Here is a 21,560-nt window from a genome sequence, read left to right as displayed (position 1 = left end):
CAGGACCAAGTTCACTTACGAGGAGTGCAGTTTCAATACCAAGGAGAGCAGCGGAATTCCAGAGGAGGAGAAAGCAAAGCACGGAACTCATGGCTTTCTCCCCATGATTCTTTAGCCTTGCAGTTAATTTAATTTTTTTTTCTTTTTCAATTTTTTTTCTCTACTTCTGCTAAATTTTTTTAACATTTACCCTTTTCTTTTTTAACGTTTTTTAACTAGTTTATCTAATATATATGTATTTTTTCCTTTTTATATTTTTTTCATTATTGGTTTTCTTTTTTTATTTGTTTCTTTTTTTTTTCTTTTCTTTTTTTTTTTTTTCTTTCTGAATCTCTTTCTTTCTGAATCCCCCTCACGATTTGGGATCTCTTCTGATTTGGCTAAAGCATATTTTCCTGGGGTTGTTGCCACCCTTTTAGTATTTTACTTACTCCTTCATATACTCTTATCTGGACAAAATGACAAGGCGGAAAAATTCACCACAAAAAAAAGAACAAGAGGCAGTACCAAAGGCTAGGGACCTAATCAATACAGACATTGGTAATATGTCAGATCTAGAGTTCAGAATGACGATTCTCAAGGTTCTAGCTGGGCTCGAAAAAGGCATGGAAGATATTAGAGAAATCCTCTCGGGAGATATAAAAGCCCTTTCTGGAGAAATAAAAGAACTAAAATCTAATCAAGTTGAAATAAAAAAAGCTATTAATGAGGTGCAATCAAAAATGGAGGCTCTCACTGCTAGGATAAATGAGGCAGAAGAAAGAATTAGCGATATAGAAGACCAAATGACAGAGAATAAAGAAGCTGAGCAAAAGAGGGACAAACAGCTACTGGACCACGAGGGGAGAATTCGAGAGATAAGTGACACCATAAGATGAAACAACATGAGAATAATTGGGATTCCAGAAGAAGAAGAAAGAGAGAGGGGAGCAGAAGGTATATTGGAGAGAATTATTGGAGAGAATTTCCCCAATATGGCAAAGGGAACAAGCATCAAAATCCAGGAGGTTCAGAGAACCCCCCTCAAAATCAATAAGAATAGGTCCACACCCCGTCACCTAATAGTCAAATTTACAAGTCTTAGTGACAAAGAGAAAATCCTGAAAGCAGCCCGGGAGAAGAAGTCTGTAACATACAATGGTAAAAATATTAGATTGGCAGCAGACTTATCCACAGAGACCTGGCAGGCCAGAAAGAGCTGGCATGATAATATTCAGAGTACTAAACGAGAAAAACATGCAGCCAAGAATACTATATCCAGCTAGGCTATCATTGAAAATAGAAGGAGAGATTAAAATCTTCCAGGACAAACAAAAACTGAAAGAATTTGCAAATACCAAGCCAGCTCTACAGGAAATATTGAAAGGGGTCCTCTAAGCAAAGAGAGAGCCTAAAAGTAGTAGATCAGAAAGGAACAGAAACAATATACAATAACAGTCACCTTACAGGCAATACAATGGCACTAAATTCATATCTCTCAATAGTTACCCTGAATGTTAATGGGCTAAATGCCCCAATCAAAAGACACAGGGTATCAGAATGGATAAAAAAGCAAAACCCATCTATATGTTGCCTACAAGAAACTCATTTTAAACCCGAAGACACCTTCAGATTTAAAGTGAGGGGGTGGAAAAGAATTTACCATGCTAATGGACATCAGAAGAAAGCAGGAGTGGCAATCCTTATATCAGATCAATTAGATTTTAAACCAAAGACTATAATAAGAGATGAAGAAGGACACTATATCATACTCAAAGGATCTGTCCAACAAGAAGATCTAACAATTGTAAATATCTATGCCCCTAACGTGGGAGCAGCCAACTATATAAACCAATTAATAACAAAATCAAAGAAACACATCGACAATAATACAATAATAGTAGGGGACTTTAACACTCCCCTCACTGAAATGGACAGATCATCCAAGCAAAAGATCAACAAGGAAATAAAGGCCTTAAATGACACACTGGACCAGATGGACATCACAGATATATTCAGAACATTTCATCCCAAAGCAACAGAATACACATTCTTCTCTAGTGCACATGGAACATTCTCCAGAATAGATCACATCCTTGGTTCTAAATCAGGTCTCAACCGGTATCAAAAGATTGGGATCATTCCCTGCATATTTTCAGACCACAATGCTCTGAAGCTAGAACTCAATCGCAAGAGGAAATTTGGAAAGAACCCAAATACATGGAGACTAAACAGCATCCTTCTAAAGAATGAATGGGTCAACCAGGAAATTAAAGAAGAATTGAAAAAATTCATGGAAACAAATGATAATGAAAATACTACAGTTCAAAATCTGTGGGACACAACAAAGGCAGTCCTGAGAGGAAAATATATAGCGGTACAAGCCTTTCTCAAGAAACAAGAAAGGTCTCAGGTACACAACCTAACCCTACACCTAAAGGAGCTGGAGAAAGAACAAGAAAGAAACCCTAAACCCAGCAGGAGAAGAGAAATCATAAAGATCAGAGCAGAAATCAATGAAATAGAAACCAAAAAAACAATAGAACAAATCAACGAAACTAGGAGCTGGTTCTTTGAAAGAATTAATAAGATTGATAAGCCCCTGGCCAGACTTATCAAAAAGAAAAGAGAAAGGACCCAAATAAATAAAATCATGAATGAAAGAGGAGAGATCACAACTAACACCCAAGAAATACAGACAATTATAAGAACATATTATGAGCAACTCTATGCCAACAAATTTGACAATCTGGAAGAAATGGATGCATTCCTAGAGACATATAAACTACCACAACTGAACCAGGAAGAAATAGAAAGCCTGAACAGATCCATAACCAGTAAGGAGATTGAAACAGTCATCAAAAATCTCCAAACAAACAAAAGCCCAGGGCCAGATGGCTTCCCGGGGGAATTCTACCAAACATTTAAAGAACTAATTCCTATTCTCCTGAGACTGTTCCAAAAAATAGAAATGGAAGGAAAACTTCCAAACTCATTTTATGAGGCCAGCATCACCTTGATCCCCAAACCAGACAAGGATCCCATCAAAAAAGAGAATTACAGACCAATATCCTTGATGAACACAGATGCAAAAATTCTCACCAAAATACTAGCCAATAGGATTCAACAGTACATTAAAAGGATTATTCACCACGACCAAGTGGGATTTATTCCAGGGCTGCAAGGTTGGTTCAACATCCGCAAATCAATCAATGTGATACAACACATTAATAAAAGAAAGAACAAGAACCATATAATACTCTCCATAGATGCTGAAAAAGCATTTGACAAAGTACAGCATCCCTTCCTGATCAAAACTCTTCAAAATGTAGGGATAGAGGGCACATACCTCAATATTATCAAAGCCATCTATGAAAAACCCATCGCAAATATCATTCTCAATGGAGAAAAACTGAAAGCTTTTCCGCTAAGGTCAGGAACATGGCAGGGATGTCCGTTATCACCACTGCTATTCAACATAGTACTAGAAGTCCTAGCCTCAGCAATCAGACAACAAAAAGAAATTAAAGGCATCCAAATTGGCAAAGAAGAAGTCAAACTATCACTCTTCGCAGATGATATGATACTATATGTGGAAAAGCCAAAAGACTCCACTCCAAAACTGCTAGAACTTGTACAGGAATTCAGTAAAGTGTCAGGATATAAAATCAATGCACAGAAATCAGTCGCATTTCTCTACACCAACAACAAGACAGAAGAAAGAGAAATTAAGGAGTCCATCCCATTTACAATTGCACCCAAAACTATAAGATACCTAGGAATAAACCTAACCAAAGAGACTAAGAATCTATACACAGAAAACTATAAAGTACTCATGAAAGAAATTGAGGAAGACACAAAGAAATGGAAAAATGTTCCATGCTCCTGGATTGGAAGAATAAATATTGTGAAAATGTCTATGCTACCTAAAGCAATCTACACATTTAATGCAATTCCTATCAAAGTACCATCCATTTTTTTCAAAGAAATGGAACAAATAATCCTAAAATTTATATGGAACCAGAAAAGACCGCGAATAGCCAAAGGAATATTGAAAAAGAAAGCCAAAGTTGGTGGCATCACAATTCCGGACTTCAAGCTCTATTACAAAGCTGTCATCATCAAGACAGCATGGTACTGGCACAAAAACAGACACATAGATCAATGGAACAGAATAGAGAGCCCAGAAATAGACCCTCAACTCTATGGTCAACTAATCTTCGACAAAGCAGGAAAGAATGTCCAATGGAAAAAAGACAGCCTCTTCAATAAATGGTGTTGGGAAAATTGGACAGCCACATGCAGAAAAATGAAATTGGATCATTTCCTTACACCACACACGAAAATAGACTCAAAATGGATGAAGGACCTCAATGTGAGAAAGGAATCCATCAACATCCTTGAGGAGAACACAGGCAGCAACCTCTTTGACCTCAGCCGCAGCAACATCTTCCTAGGAACATCGCCAAAGGCAAGGGAAGCAAGGGCAAAAATGAACTATTGGGATTTTATCAAGATCAAAAGCTTTTGCACAGCAAAGGAAACAGTTCACAAAACCAAAAGACAACTGACAGAATGGGAGAAGATATTTGCAAACGACATATCAGATAAAGGGCTAGTGTCCAGAATCTATAAAGAACTTAGCAAACTCAACACCCAAAGAACAAATAATCCAATCAAGAAATGGGCAGAAGACATGAACAAACATTTCTGCAAAGAAGACATCCAGATGGCCAACAGACACATGAAAAAGTGCTCCATATCACTCGGCATCAGGGAAATACAAATCAAAACCACAATGAGATACCACCTCACACCAGTCAGAATGGCTAAAATGAACAAGTCCGGAAATGACAGATGCTGGTGAGGATGCGGAGAAAGGGGAACCCTCCTACACTGTTGGTGGGAATGCAAGCTGGTGCAACCACTCTGGAAAACAGCATGGAGGTTCCTCAAAATGCTGAAAATAGAACTACCCTATGACTCAGCAATTGCACTGCTGGGTATTTACCCTAAAGATACAAACGTAGTGATCGAAGGGGCACGTGCACCCGAATGTTTATAGCAGCAATGTCTACAATAGCCAAACTATGGAAAGAACCTAGATGTCCATCAACAGACGAATGGATAAAGAAGAGGTGGTATATACATACAATGGAATACTATGCAGCCATCAAAAGAAATGAAATCTTGCCATTTGCGACAACGTGGATGGAACTAGAGGGTATCATGCTTAGCAAAATAAGTCAAGCGGAGAAAGACAACTATCATATGATCTCCCTGATATGAGGGAGAGGAGATGCAACATGGGGGGTTAATGGGGTAGGAGAAGAGTAAATGAAACAAGTTGGGATTGGGAGGGAGACAAACCATAAGTGACTCTTAATCTCACAAAACAAACTGAGGGTTGCTGGGGGGAGGGGCGTTGGGAGAGGGGGGGTGGGGTTATGGACATTGGGTAGGGTATGTGCTATGGTGAGTGCTGTGAAGTGTGTAAACCTGGAGATTCACATACCTGTACCCCTGGGGGGGAAAAAATATATGTTTATAAAAAACAAATTAAAAAAAAAACTCATTATATGTGTGAGTAGATATGTATATGTATGTATATGAGTGTGTGTGTGTGTGTGTGTGTGTGTGTGTGTGTGTACATACATTAATGCTAAAGGGAAAGATTATTTAGACCCATGTTCAAAATAAGTTGTCAAGTTTATTGAGTCAAGTAAAATTGGGTCAAGATCATCCTGATTTATTCCTATTATCACTGAGTTTGTCTTGTTTTCCTTGTTTATTTTAGGAATCTATTATTGCAGCTGCTAACTTGCTTAACTTTTGCTAAGCTAACTTCTTTCCAGACAAAGGGTATTTCAGCACATTTTACAGACATGTTCTTTTTTTTTTTTTTTTAAGATTTTATTTATTTATTTGACAGAGAGATCACAAGTAGGCAGAGAGGCAGGCAGAGAGAGAGGAGGAAGCAGGCTCCCCGCTGAGCAGAGAGCCCGATGTGGGGCTCGATCCCAGGATTCTGAGATCATGACCTGAGCCGAAGGCAGCGGCCCAACCCACTGAGCCACCCGGGCGCCCCTACAGACATGTTCTAAGGACATGGCTGAACCGTTTTATAGCAGTGCGCTCCCATGAAGAGTTCCACTTGGTTGTGTCACATGTGAGCATGTTAGACTGTGGGGACACAGACAAGTGCTCCAGAAGTGAGAATGTTGAGCCTCCGGTGTGTGTACAGAATCTCTGGGTTCTAGTTTATACTCCTCTCTTCTGGAAAAATTATTTAAACAAAGGAACTTGAGATGATGATTTCTTATGGTGTTCATATAATAACTTTTAAAGTTTCTGAACTCGGTTTATACATAACAAATGAACGATGAGGCCATTCTTCCTAGTGGGTAAAACACGTGCCCTGGAGTCGGCGAAGCCGGGTGCGAGCCCAGCTCTGCCTCTCAGAGCCACGTGAGCTCAGGAGGTGACCCACTAGGGTCTGTTCCCTCAGCTTCAGTGCCACCTCACAGGAGCATTCAGAAAATTCCAAGAAAATCCACATAAAACTCTGAGAGGGGTGCCTGGCACAGAGTGATGCTTAATAAAGAATAGTTCCTGCAAACATAGGGCTGGGAGCAAACTGGGAAAGCACAAGTGAAGGGAGATCTAAGTTCACATGTTTAGACAGGAGTGGAGCTGGTAAGGCCCCTTTATTAGACCCTGGCAAGACTCGCTTCAGGAATCTCCCATAGAAAGAATGTTCCAGGCACCATTTTCAGCCTGGCACAAGCAAGCATTAGAAACAGAAATTGAATGATTCGGAAGATCAAGCACTGAGCAGGTTTTCCGAAGAGAAGATGAGCAGAAGCTATGGGGACTGTGGTAGGGTGTCAGTTTTTAAATACAAGATAAAGAATCAGAACTAACATGTCATTAAGTGAATAGCCACCGTGCAAACCCAGCAAAAGAGGGGCCTTATGCACTAGGTCTTGGCTAGTGGCATTAGTACTCAGCTAAGTAGCAAAGAAAAATAGAAGCAACTTCAGGGCACTGATAAAGCCATAATTTAAGTAGTCAAACTTTGGTTCCAGTGATGTGGTGCGACTCGAAAAACCTGAGTTGGAAGAACAAAGAATCAAGCTCATTGTGAGGATCAACGCTGACAAAAACCAGCTGAAAACTATCGAGGAGAAAATTCTGAGAATGCTCTTTACATCTGAAGGAAATATTCTGGACAATGAAGAACTTATTGACACACTCCAGGATTCAAAGGCAAGTAAAATATTTTTAGTATTTATAGAAAGTGTGTTGCTTCAGAAGTTACAAATGTCTCTTTTGAGGGTCCTACAAAGTCTTTTACAGCAAGAATGGCAGCCGTACCTGGGCTGCCTGGGTGGCTCAAGAGTGAGCCCAGCTGGCAGAGCCCTTCACCCCACAGCGGAAGAGGAGGTAAATTGTAGACAACTGTTCCTCTTGTCTGCATTTCTTTTTTTTAAGATTTTTAAAATCTATTTATTTGTCAGAGAGAGTGCACGCACACAAGCAGGCAGAGTGGCAGGCAAGCTGGAGAGAAGCAGGCTCCCTATTGAGGAAGGAGCCCGATGTGGGACTTGATCCCAGGACTCTGGGATCATGACCTGAGCTGAAGGCAGTGGCTTAACTGACTGAGTCACCCAGGCGTCCCTTGTCTGCATTTTTAAATCAAGCATGTAATGTAAAGAGCTGGGACAGGATACAAGATGAAAGGAAAAACAGTTATAGTCACATTAATATCACCTCCTTCAGGAAGCCTCCCTGGTATGCCCAGCTGGAATTAATCTCCTCCTTGGAATGCCTGTAGCAAATTACCTGACCCTCTCACAACCCTTGACATTGTTTACCTTATGTCACCATTATCCAATCCCATGTCTTAAATCTCATGTTAGCCTGTTCAGTTTGGTGTTGAGTCTGTGACTAGCTCAGCTTGAGATTCCTTCTCCAAGGGCTAACCATGGTGCCCTGTACGTAACTGGTGCTCAGTAAAGATGTCATGATAGTACAATAAAGTTAAACACATAATCTTGTACTAAATTGTTTCTCATCCAAACCATAATTTTAAAAGTATACTGGGAATACAGCCTAGAAAATGATTTTCACCCATTCATGAGAAACAGAAAGTCTCTTTGACATGGAGTACAGAAGGTTATGTTCTTTATCTTTCATTGACATCGAAAATGATACTTCCTTATAGCCTACAGTTCTTGAGATCTCAATATTTAAACAATAATAAGTAATTCTGGGTCTCCCATTTCTTTTCTTTCTCCGCTTGTTTGTCAGTCTCTTTATCCTCTTTCCATTCGTTCTTCCTTGGTTTTTAGCTTCTGGAAGTCGTTGGTTAACCCATTTATTATTATTATTTTTTTTTATCAAAACTTTACATATGGGGCACCTGGGTGGCACAGTTGGTTAAGCGTCTGACTCTTGGTTTCATCTCAGGTCATGATCTCAGGGTCGTGAGATTGAGCCCCACACTGGGCTCCACACTTTAGTGCTGAGTCTGCTTCAGATTCTCTCTCTCTCTCCTTCTGCTCCTCCTGCTCATGCTCTCTAAGTAAACAAACAAAGCTTTACATGCAGATTGCTTAAGGAATGAAATATTTGGGGCGCCTGGGTGGCACAGTGGGTTAAAGCCTCTGCCTTCAGCTCAGGTCATGATCCCAGAGTCTTGGGATCAAGCCTCACATCAGGCTCTCTGCTCAGCAGGGAGCTTGCTTCCCTTCCTCTCTCTCTGCCTGTCTCTCTGCCTACTTGTCAAATAAATAAATAAAATCTTTAAAAAAAAAAAAAAGGAATGAAATATTTGTACAAGGTTTGCGATAGCATTCCCTGCCTTCTCTCTGCCCACCACCACCACCACTAATGACTTCCTCCATAAAAACAACTATGTTCATCTTTTTTTGTTTTGATTATTTGGGGTTTGACATCTTTTCTCTAAATCAGAGACTCATATTGCTACTTTCTGAGTTTTTCTTTTATACATTCACTGTTGTCTATACTTTTACCACTCACATACATACACATACACACACACACACACACACACACACACACCCTCTTTCCATCCCCTAGCCTGCCACTATACTCATACCCTGATTACAGTTAAACATCCAGTGTTTACATTGTCTGGAAGTATGAAGATCTGGGTGCAAGTATTTTAGGGGGCTGAGGACAGGAGAAGAGCTAGGGTGTCAGCAGCCATTGTGCATACATTTACCTAATCTCTTTGTTTTCATTATGGTACCTGGTCCTCAACTGTCCCTGTCTTCCTTCCATAAAAAAAATCCTCTCTTTTAATTTCCCCAGGGATGAAACTTAAGTTTTTCAGTCAGGGTGGGGAAAGGACATCCCCTGACTGGTGGGGAGATGACTTGGGAGTCTATCAACCAATTCTTATTTTAGGCCCTTCCCACTTCCGGTGGGATGCCACTAATTCTTAAGCCTTTGAAGGGGATTCTACTTTACACATTGGGTCACTTTTGGCTTTCTCCTTTGTCAGCTTTGGAATCTATTTTCCTGGATCTGCTGAGTCATTACCACTCTACTCTCTGCTTTCCAGTTCTCAAAATTTTATTGATATTTCCTCTTCCATTCTTCCTATCTTTGTGGGTTTGCACTGTTTTTAAAAATCCCTTTACTATAATTGTATCATGATGTCAGTAGGGCATAAGATAGATACATGTGTTCTGACTGCCTTCTTTCTCTGTAAGCAGGTTTCGGTGTCTACAGGTAGTTGCCTTAAAGATATCCTTTCTATCACGTGGAGATAGGACTGATTATTCCTGGCCTGTATTTCCTGCCACTTCCTGCCTATACTTTGTACTCCCTTAAACTCCCAGAACCCTCATTTTATTTTATTTTTTAAAAATTATCTCTACCCCTAACATGGGGCTTGAACCCACAACCCTGAAATCAAGAGCCACATGCTCCCCTGACTAAGCCTGACAGGTGCCCTCATTTTAAAATATGTCATATTCCCTAATCATTGCTGAGGTCTCAAGTCTCTTGGGCATAATATCTGTAAGTAGTTACTAAGCTCAACTGAGATATATAGTATAGTGTTCTCTGGCAAAAAGAAGAAAGTAGTCCACTTTGTTTTCTCTTTAGCCCTGGATTCTTCATTATCAGGGACTTGGGGTTCTCCAAAGAATAAAGAATTGTTTGCAGGTGGGTCTCTTTGGTCCAACTCCCATATCAACTTCCTTTTTCCTACTCACCTGTAAATGCTTTAGTTGAGTCCAGTATTGAGACTGAGGTCTTCCACTCAACTCTACCCTCTTTTGTCCCCTTAGGCTTCTACGTGGTCAATATAGAGAGTGAGCCTTTGATTTCCTGGAAAAATCTCTGAGTCCCCCTCTTCACTCTCTTGGAGGACAGGGGTTGACAGTCTAGAACTTAGCCACTAGCCACATGGGGCTATTGAGCACCTGAAATGTGGCTAGCCTGAATTAAGATGTGTTGTTAGTGTAAAATACACACCAGATTTCAAAGACTTAATAAAAAAAAAGTTAAAAATCTCAGTAATTTTTAAATGGATTATATGCTAATATAAAAAACATATATTGGATTCTATTAGGCTGAATAAAATTATTGTTAAAATTAATTTCACTTGTTTACTTTCAATAAACTTAGAAAAGATAGAATTATATATGTGGCTCACATTATGTTTCTTTTGGGCAGTGGGGTCTAGACAGAAAGCTTGTTCAGACCCCCTTTGAGCTCTCCTTTCAATAGAGCCAATACCGAACAGCAGTTCCCACAGTGATTTTTCATGGCCCCTGCCCTAGACCCTTTGACTTTCTAGAAACAAACTCCCAACCCAGGAATATCCAGCTGAAAGAAATGGGGGTTGGGAGAAGAGGACAGACAGGCAGCAATATAGAGAGACAAGGGAGCCAGAGAAGGGAACCTTAGAAAGCCCATTGGCCAAAAGGCTCCCCAGAACCACTAACTGAAAACAGAAAACCAAAAGAACAGCAAAGACCTTGCAACTGTCTCCCAACAACTTAGTTTTATAACCCTTCACAACAACCCTTCACAAATAAACCCTATCCCCAGGTTGCCCTTTGTCTACACCTGGGAACACTAGGGAAAGAAAGAAAATCTTAGTCTTCCTTGTTATTACAGAGTAGAATATGATACCACTTCCTTGCACTCTCTCTCCACCCTCCTCTTTGGGGCAGTTTTGCGGATGCCCCTTCTCGCTTCATACCTTCTTCCATTATGCGAACCCTATATTATGTGAGCACTGCTCATGGGGACGTCAGGGAGCAACTGGGAGTGCTGTGTTAGTGCTTCCCTTCCAGAAGTCACTCAGAGTCAAGTCTCAGGGAAGTGCTGCTCCTGCTTGTCAGGGCTTCTTGTGTCACCTGTTCCTGTCTGCCTATTCCACGTTCTGGAAGGAAAGAGGTATAACTCAGACAGAAGGTCATGGAGTCCTGAGATTCAGTCGTTCTATCTGGGGACCTCCTCATTATGATAATTGTTAATTCACTGTATCCTGATTTCTTTCCTAGACCTAACTGGATATACTCCAAAACTCCTACCATTTTTCTTCTTTCTAAAGGGATCCTTAAGAACTTGTTTTCATATCTTTATTCAGATCACTTCTGGTGCCATTAAAGTCAGACTAAAGGAAGCCGAGTCCACTGAGATGATGATCAATGTCGCTCGTGAGAAGTACCGCCCAGTAGCCACTCAAGGCTCCGTCATGTACTTTGTTATTGCGAGCCTCTCAGAAATAGATCCTATGTACCAGTATTCATTAAAATACTTTAAACAGGTAAGTGTGTTGTTTTGTCAGTGAACTTTATTTCTTTGGCTTCCCTTTAAACCTCATTGAGTTACTTTTGCCTCAAACAGTTTGTGAGTCTAGTTATCAAGTAAGACCCCCTAGGAGTTCGGAATTACCTGTTCAAGAGTGCCTCCATCTGCCATGTGTTCTCAACACTCAGGTGTCCAGTATGCACAGAAAACTGCAGAGGAAGAAAAGAAAGATTTTCTTTTGGCTTCCTCGGCTAACTAGCTTGTTGGTTTTCCTTCTTGCCTGCCTTTCTTTTTTCCTTTTAAGAGTCACAGTTCCATGCTGTTTGTTTATACCATCTCTACCATAACCCAACTTCCTTTCCACTGTTAGATTTTTCTGTGCTGTATCTCAAGTCTCTGACAGCATTGACCTTAAGCAAATTGGTTTCTGTATCTTTTATCTCCCAGAACTTTCTATACAATAGGCTATCCCAACCCCTCACCACACCTCCCCAACCTTTTTTAGATAAATTGTACATGCCCTGCTCTCCTGTCCTTGGTTCCTTCCCACTCCCCCCATATTACAGTGAGACTTGTTTTTTGCACAGTCTCTCTTCTTCATCTCATATCCACTGTTGAATCTCATCAGATTTCTCGTGAGTAGGATATTTTCACCTCCCCTTTGTGGCAGCAGTCCATCTCTCCCAAGAGCAAATGCAGTGTCACAAAGCTTCAGCAAGCAGTGTCAATTTACCTGAAGATTTCCAGGGGATACAGCGAGTTTGCATCATCCCTTATACAGCAGAACTTACCGAGCATCCCCAGTAGCACGCTCTGTTCACCACAAAGTTTCTCTCAGCTACCAGTGGTGTCAAGGTTCGCCATGTTTTATTTTGGCACTAAGCATCACATCTTCATGGGATTTTGAACTTCTCTTCTTCTTGTCAGGTTGTTAAAGAAAGCTCAATCCTCTTTTCTTCTAAGTGTGTTAAAAAACACCTCCATTTCCCTTTGTCAACCCAACTTTGGAGAGAATTAACAAGGGCTTTCCCTTAAATTGTGGAGAAAATTCTAACACATTGGTCCCACAACCTAATGATGATCTTGGGGGAGAGCCAAGAAAAGCATATGACCTTACCTTGCCCTTATGTCTCTTACCCCAAAATGATTATCAAATCCAGGTTAAGGATATGAAAAAACCGGTGGTGCCACCTCACATCTATTTTCCTGTGTTCCGCCTCACATCAAGATGATACTTTCTGAATACTGTCAAGAGTTCAGCATTGGTTCATTTCTGAAAAATGAGGAGAGGAAAGGGAATGCAGAAAATAAATATCACTTATCAATCTGGGGATGAATTCTGGACATTTCATAGTACAGTAGTCCTTTCCTGTGCTGCTATTTACCCACTGACTACAGGGCCCGGAAGCGAAGGAGTGAGGAGCAGGGATTTTTTTTTTTTCCTCCACAGAAATTGAATTAAGTCAGAGACATTGATAGTACTCTCTTTCCCACAGTTGTTCAATACAACAATTGAAACTTCTCTAAAGACAGATGATCTGCAGCAGCGCTTGGAAATACTGCTGGAACAAACTCTTCTAACCGCTTATGTCAATGTTTCAAGAGGACTTTTTGAACAACATAAGCTCATCTATAGCTTTATGCTCTGTGTTGAGATCATGCGTCAGCAAGAAAACTTAACTGATGCTGAATGGAATTTCTTTCTCCGGGGTTCTGCAGGATTAGAAAAGGTACCTATCTCATGTTTGGATTGTAAATGTTATTCTAGATAGGGCCCTCAAGCACCTACCAGTGGTCTGCAGTGGCTGAAGGTGATACGTTTGGCTGTGTGACCCGGCAGGGCAGGCTCTGTGGGCCTAGGGGCCAGGCTCCATCTCCAGTAGCTGGGCAAGGTCAGTAAATGTAGCCTCTTTAGGCAGCGCTGTCCTCACCTATACAAAAGTGATGTCGGGAGTAACCAATGGGCTAGTAGATGTGAGCATGTTTTGAAAAGTTGACCATCTTACAAATATGAAGAGTTAAAATTCAATCAATGTTGTAATTCACAGACTTGGCAATACTGTTTGGGAGATCATGACTCCCTCTTGCCTGGACACATCTTTCATTATAAAGCACAGGAACTAATATGACTGAACTGCCGCCTTCCCGAATACTGTAATACAAGCTCTCCTGCAGTTTCCTTCTTTGTGTTTATCCTTTTGTCGAACTTGCCCCAGCCGCTTAAACTAGTCTGCCTCACCCTCACACCACAAATTGGGTAGCCCACAGAAGTGAGCAACAGCCCCCCCGACTCTTACCTACAGTTCCAGCTTAGCCCCACTCTAGATGCCCATCTTGAGCCCCGTCTTCGGTCTTTGCAGACGCCACTATTTGAGCCTCTGTGTATCACTGAGAGGTTGGACTTCATGTCTTTTTTAATTTGACTCTCAGTGCCCTATGTTCCCAGGACAAGCCCAGACAGGACCTCTCCACCAGACATCCTTCCTTCCCAATCCCCACCCATCTTGCACACATGCATATTCTATTAATCCTTGCTTAAAGCAATCTTAACTTCATAATCACAATTCACACTTCAAAGAGCTTGCTATGTTTTTTTTTTAATTTTTTTAAAAATTTTTATTTATTTATTTGATGGACAGATCACAAGTAGGCAGAAAGAGAGAGAGAGAGAGGAGGAAGCAGGCTCCCCGCTGAGTAGAGAGCCCTATGCAGGGGTTGATCCTAGGACCCTGGGATCATGACCTGAGTAGAAGACTGAGGTTTTAACCCACTGAGCCACCCAGGTGCCCCTTGCTATGTGTTTAATAGAGTTTAACAGCTCATTTATCTCTCTCAGTATTCTTCTTATGTGAGTTCCTAATTTTATCTCTAGCCTGCAGATAGACAATTAGGCACAGAGATTAAATAACTTTTCATGTTCACATACTTAATAGGGTTTGGAGCCAGTGCTGGAACCCTCAAGTCAGTCTGTAGAGCCTGCCTCCTACCCGCTTCACTCTATTACTGACTATTAGTGGGTCACTCAGCCAGGCTCTTTGCTTTATCATCCTTCTCACAGCATTCTTTAACAGCCTTATTTACAGTTTTCTCAAGCAGATGCTTGAAGATGTTAAAGAACTTTCCAGAATCAGATAACTAACACATGACAGAAACAGATTCAAACCTGAGCTTCCAAAGCCCATGTCCATTCCAGTACTACCTGCTACTTCTCATGAGCCACATATTTTGAAAAGAAATATAAAAAACATTTTAAATACCATCAAACAAAAAACTTAGTCACAAATCATCTTAAGATCCTTCTCAAATTTTTTATTAAAGCTTCTTTTCTTCTATCACAAGGAAATTGGAATGATTCTTGGCTAATTTTTATTTATAAATATGTTTGGAAGGTATCTTTTGTCTAGTTACTTTATTTAGTTACTAATATCTTAATACTGGTATTTTCCATTTTAATCCTAATGCTACATAGCAACAGAATCAACAGAATAGAAAAGCAAACTTCATGATCACCATAGTAGACACAGAAAAAACATTTGACAAAACCCGACACATTTTCATCATAAAAACACTCAACAAACTATAAATAGAAGAGAACTCCCTCACCTAGATAAAGGGCATGGACACAAATCCACAGTAACAACATACTTAGTGGTGAAAGCCTAGGTGCATTCTCTGTAGGATCAGAAACAAGACTAGCATGTCTGTTCTAACAATTTCTTTTCAGCATTGCACTGGAGATCCTTGCTAGCTCAATTAGGCAAGAAAATGAAATAAAAGACATCCAGATGAGACAGGAAGAAGTATCTCTATTTGCAGAGGACAAGATTTTGTATATAGAAAATACTAAGGGACCTACTAAAAAATAATTGAAGTATTAGAATTAGTAAATGAGTTCAGCAAGTTTGCAGTATACAAGATCATTATACAAAATTAATTTGTATTTCTCACAGATGCTTGCAAGGGACAATATGAAAATGCAATTAAGAAAAAATCCATTTACAATGGCAGTAGAAAGAATGAAACACATAGAAATTTAACAAAAGATGCTCAAACTTATACTCTGAAAACTACAAAACATGTTGAAAGATATTTGAGGACCTAAATAAGTGGGGGGAAAAATCCCACAAACATGGATTAGAGGCTTAGTACTGTTAGGATGGCAATACTACCCAAAGTGATCTACAGACTCAGTGAAATCCCCATCAGAATCCCAGCTGACTTCTTTGTAGAAATCAGCGAGTTTAAAGTTCATATGGAATAGCAAAGGATCCAGATCCCAAAGCTCACTATAAAGCAGCAATAATCAAGACCGTATGATACTAGCACAAAGACAAATGGATAAATGAAATCAAATATGAAAGTCTAGAAATAAAAGCATGTGTCTATAGTCAACCAATTTTTGATAAGATTGCCAAGACAATTCATTGGGAAAAGTAGTCTTTTTAACAAATGGTGTGGGCCAGCTGGGCCACATGCAAAACAGTAAAACTAGATCCTTATATCACACCATATATAACCTAAAATGTATCAAAAGCCTAAATATAAAAGCTAAAGCTCTTGTTAGAGCACATGGGAAGAAGTGTTCATGACTGCATGTTTCACGATGGATCCTTAGATATGATACCAAAAGCATGAGCAACAAAAGAAAAAAATAGATAAATTGGACTTTATAAAAAATAAGCATGCTTTTGTTTTAAAGAAAACTTAAGAAAATGAAAAGACAATGCACAGAATGGAGAAAATATTTGCAAATCATATCTGAGAAAGGATTTGTATCAGGAATATATAAAGAACCCTTACAACTCCACAATAAAATGACAAATGACCCAATTTAAAAATAAACAAAGCTCCTGTATAAATATTTCTCCAAATAAGATATACATAAGCACATGAAAAGATATTCAAGATCATTATTCATCAGGGAAATGCAAATCAAACCTTAAGGAGATAGCAGTCATCCCTACTAGAATGGCTAGAATCAAAAAGGTAATAACCAGTGTCAGTGAGGATGTGGAGAAATCAGTCCCGTCATAAACTGCTGACTAGAGCAAACAATGGAAAATGGTCTGGCAGCTCCTCAAGCAAAATACAGAATTTCTATATCACCCAGCAATTCAACTCCTGGGTGTATATCAGAGAGAAATGAAAATATGTCCACACAAAAAATTTGGACATTAATATCCTAGCAGCATTATTCATAGTCACCAACAAGGTGGAAACAACCTCAATGTCCATCAACTGATGCGTGAATAAACAAAATGTTGTCTACTCATCACAACAGAATATTATTCAACCATAAAGAGGAATGAAGTACTGATGCATATCACAACATGAGTAAACCTTCAAAACATTAAACTAAGCAAAAGCAGGCAGTCACAAAAGACCATAGATTATGAAATGTGATCTATATGACTTTTCCAGAACAGACACATCTGTAGAGACAGAAAGCAGTTTAGTAGTTGTTTAGGCTGGGGGCATGGGAAGATAGGAGGATAGTAGCTAAAGAATACCTGGGGTTTTTTGAGGAGAGGAGATGTTCTAAAATTCACTGTAGTGATGGTTGCACAAGTCTATGAATTTACTAAAAGACATTGGATTGTATGCTTTAAATGGATGAACGACATGGTATGTGAATTGTATCTCAGTGAATCTACTTAAAAATTAGTATAGAACCTCAGGCAAATATTTAAGAAATTTTCAAGGGATTAGTTTCAGCCTGTGATCCCAGCTGTTTCTCTCTTTTAAAACTGTTCACCTACATGTAAGTGCTCCATGGAATAGTGCCATGAAGCTAGTCTTCCCATGAAGCTAGTCTTCATGGGAAAAAACCACAGAAGACTGTCTGGAGGGTGGGAAGAGACTGGTGTGATGAGTTGGGGCACAGGCTAGAAGTCAGCTTCACACATTTAATGTTAACCCTTCACCAGGTGAACTGCTTTCCGCAAATGTCACCCTGGAAAGCCTTCACCAGCTGCACTTCTGGGCAAAGGTCTACAGGTAGAACTGGTTCAACATCCTTTGTGTCTCACCCTATCTAGTTCCTTGTCCTAGGCAAATAGTTATTTTCAACATGCTGTTGGAGCTTGCTTTTTCACTGAGACAAGGAGAAAACCTATTTTGTGGCTGTCTTTGTGAATTATTACTCATTTTCTTTCTGTCTTCTAATAGGAACGCCCACCCAGGCCTGATGTTCCCTGGCTGCATCCTGCCATGTGGTTTGCATGCTGTGACTTAGAAGAATTGTTTGGAATTTTTGAAGGACTCACACAATATATACTGTTACATCCTATTTCTATACGAATAGGTAATATGTCAAAAAGGATCTGCTATGGGAAGTTGTAAACAAGCTCGTAAATCCTAACTTTGATGTCTCCCTTAACCTCTTCTGCTATATCAATATTTTTCAATAGGAAATTTCTTCATTATTAAGAAAATGTGAACTACTTGTTTTCCCAGTTCAATGCTTGAGTTGAATGCTTGGCCCATGAATTTCCAAGATTTTATATTTACTGTTATCTTTATTTTAAGGGGATATACTTACCTCAAAGAATTACCTTAGCTGCATCCCATAGGTTTTCTGGTTGTTTCGTTTTTTAATTTTTCACTGAAGGATTACATACATATGGAAAAGTGCACAAATCAAAATGGTACAACTTGGGGCATCTTGGTGGTTCAGCTGGTTAAGCGTCCAACTCGATCTCAGTTTATGAGCCACCACCCAAATCAGAAACTAGAATAGTACCAGCCTCCCAGAATCCTCTCCATCACAGGACCCTTGTCCTCTTCCCCAGAGGTAGTGCTCTGAATTATAACATTCTATGTTAATTTTCCCCCAAAATTTTAATATGTATCCCTGTCATTTCTAAAAGTACACTTTTTAGTTTGAAAACATTAAGGATTTGGGGGAACTCTCTTTTTATTGTTTATAATTTAATTATGCTATGGAACTGATACTCATGGGTCGCATGAAATGGATTCTTCGTAATTTTTTTAAGGTTTTATTTATTTGTCAGAGAGAGAGAACTTGTATGCAAGCACAAGCAGGGGGACTGATAGGCAGACAGAGAAGCAGGCTCCCTGTTGAGCAGGAAGTCTGATGCAGGACTCGATCCCAGGACCCTGAGATCATGACCTGAGCTGAAGGCAGATGCTTACCCCACTGAGCTACCCAGGTGTCTCTCTTTGTAATTTACTTAGATTTCATTCTTCATAAAATGTTCTATGTGTGTTTTCTTAAAAAGAAGATCCCATATGTGACCTTTAGCCCAAACTTATTGTGGTATTTATTTTATTAATGTTTTTTATACTTGATCTGTCAGTTTCTAAGAGAGGTATTAAGGTATACAACTATGATTGCCAACTTGTCTTTGAAATTCCAAAAATGTTCCCATCATATCCTGTGAAACTACGCTATTCAGTATAAATAGGCTTATGATTATTATCTTCCAGTAAATTATTCTTTTTTTATTAAATAATATTCCTCCAGGTACACCTGGGTGGCTCAGTGGTTTAAGTGTTCAACTCGGTCATCATTCATGAGATCACGCCCCATGTTGGGCTCCACGGTTAGTGTGGGGTCTGTTTGAAGATTTTCCCTCTCTCTTTCTCCCTCTGCCTCTACCCCATTCAAATAAATAAATTAAAAAAATAATAACTACATAATATTCCTCTTTAAATAGTTATTTTTTTGCCTTAAAATATATTTTCTAATATTAATGTAATTACAGCACAATTCTCTTGGTTAGTTTTCCCGCTCTATGTATTTCCATACTCTTTATTTTTTTAACTCTTTTGTGTGATTAGTCTGTTTTTGGTGTGTCTTTAGTGGAATTTTGTTGTTTTGAACAGTGCAAGAGTCTCTCTTTACAGACTCTTTTTTTAACAGGAAAGTTTTTTTTTTTTTTTAAGATTTTATTTATTTATTTGACAGAGATCAGAAGTAGGCAGAGAGGCAGGCAGGGGCAGAGGGGGTGTGGAAGCAGGCTCCCCGATGAGCAGAGAGCCCTATGCGGGGCTCGATCCCAGGACCCTGAGACCATGACCTGAGCTGAAGGCAGAGGCTTTAACCCACTGACCCACTCAGGTGCCCCAGGAAAGTTTTAATTCAGTATTTATTAAGAGTTATTGGTCCACTTCAGGGGCTCTCAAGTGGGGAAGGTTTTTGTCTCCCAGGGGACATTTGGCAGTGTCTGGACATTATGGTCTGGAGTGGTAGTCCTGGCATCTCAGAGGTAGAAACCAAGGATGTGGCTAAACATCCTGCAATGCGAGAACAATCCTCCAGAACAGATAAGCACTTGGCCCTAAATGCCCATCGTAGCGAGAATGAGAAGCCCCGATCTATATGGACTTATTTCTATCATCTTATTTTGTGGAGATTTTTTTTCTTGACAGCCTTTGTCTTTGCTTCTTTTTTTTTTTTCTTCTTTCTGGCCTTCAGGTGGCTTCTCCATTCTTTTATTTACCCCAAACTTATTTGAAGTTCAGTGTTCTAGTTCTAGTCTTATACTTGTAATATGATCACTCTTATACTTGTAATATGAATATTTATTCAACTAGTAAGTGTGGTGATTTAAAGTCTACATGGACCAGAATTTCTAGGATCCAAACAATCTTCTTTGATTTCTAAATAAAGACTAGAAAAAATGAAATGCTTTTCAATAAATACATCAAATAGAAATGATGTTTCTATGTTGTGGACTGGTCAAACAAGGCAGCTAGAGATAGAGGTAGAAGACAAAAAGAAAACCACTTAATAGGAGAAACCTAGAGATGACCGGTTAGGGACAGAACCAAAGCAGAAAGAGCTAACTGGAACCTCCGAAACACAAAGGCAAAGAAAGAAGGGATGGAGGGGCGGGATGGAGGCCAGAAGGCAAAGTAATTCTGGAAACAACTCATAATATCTGGACAAAAGACACCAGGTGTTGTCCCTGTCAGTTGGGACTAAAATTTCAGCTATTCATAATAATTTTCCTGCTTTCATTTGTTAAATTTCAGGTTTTATTCTGGAAATCCTGCACAATTGTGAAGGTTGTATGGTAGGATGGCTTGTGTTCTAAAAGTGAGCTCTAGATCTTTGCAGGTGACCTCAGATGACCTTTAATAATTAATTCCAATGTCATTCTTGCCTTCAAAAGCTTCCTAATTGCCTTAATCTTTTGTCTTTGATGGTTTCTAAGTGCTTCATGTCCTATTGAGTTATTTAAAATATATTCTCTTAACCTCTCTCATTAGCCAGAATCCTAGAGATTATACAATAAATAATGAGAAGCTCCAGAAAAAGAAGTCTTTTTAGAAGAGATGGTTTACTCTCTGGTCCTCAGAATACCACCACAGTGATCGTATGCTGTGCCCTGTGGTCTTGTACTGTGTAACTGTCTGTATTCCGTATAGAAACTAAGAAGTCTCACAGAAGTGCACACTCCTCCAGGGCCATAGGCTCAACTACCATTACATTTCTAGCTGTCACCTCCTCTTTAGTTGCCATTATTAGGCCCTCAGAGGAGAATCCCAGTAGGGACCAGCTGGAGAAAGTGGTTTTCTAGCTTGAAATTCAAGCCTCACTGGGATCCTAACCCTCATGTGAGGCCCATTTCTTATAAGTATTCCATGGGGGTAGAGGGAGCAACATATTCTATTTACTGGGGCATAAAGTTGTATATATGTCCGCTTATTCATATGTTACTTATATTGTACAAATTATATCTGCCAGAGCTTTCAATTTGCTTCATCTGTCATAGGCTGATAATTGTGTATTATTTCTGACCACTACTATGTTT

General features: G+C 39.6%; 2 protein-coding genes across 3 annotated transcripts in view; one reads left to right on the top strand and one right to left on the bottom strand.

The window, feature by feature from the left end:
• Window positions 1-21,560, top strand: part of DNAH6 (dynein axonemal heavy chain 6) — a 231,596-nt gene that overhangs the window by 147,731 nt on the left and 62,305 nt on the right. For both annotated transcript variants that reach the window (XM_032880677.1, XM_032880676.1), the window contains 4 exons: window positions 7,068-7,248; window positions 11,615-11,794; window positions 13,275-13,508; window positions 17,947-18,082. In XM_032880677.1, coding sequence (XP_032736568.1) covers window positions 7,068-7,248; window positions 11,615-11,794; window positions 13,275-13,508; window positions 17,947-18,082 — 731 coding nt within the window. The remainder of the gene's footprint in view (window positions 1-7,067; window positions 7,249-11,614; window positions 11,795-13,274; window positions 13,509-17,946; window positions 18,083-21,560) is intronic.
• TRABD2A (TraB domain containing 2A) overlaps window positions 11,167-21,560 on the bottom strand; it is a 126,372-nt gene continuing 115,978 nt past the window's right edge. Inside the window, exons 8-12 of the transcript XR_004385349.1 lie at window positions 13,568-13,709; window positions 12,975-13,051; window positions 12,433-12,511; window positions 11,923-11,987; window positions 11,167-11,407 (exon numbers count right to left, since the gene is read on the bottom strand). The gene's annotated coding sequence lies outside the window, so the exon portion shown is untranslated. The remainder of the gene's footprint in view (window positions 11,408-11,922; window positions 11,988-12,432; window positions 12,512-12,974; window positions 13,052-13,567; window positions 13,710-21,560) is intronic.

This window comes from Lontra canadensis, unplaced genomic scaffold, assembly GCF_010015895.1.
Source record: "Lontra canadensis isolate GAN:19392208 unplaced genomic scaffold, GSC_riverotter_1.0 scaffold71, whole genome shotgun sequence".
Classification (NCBI taxonomy): Eukaryota; Metazoa; Chordata; class Mammalia; order Carnivora; family Mustelidae; genus Lontra; species Lontra canadensis.
This window is presented reverse-complemented; position numbering and strand designations above follow the sequence as displayed.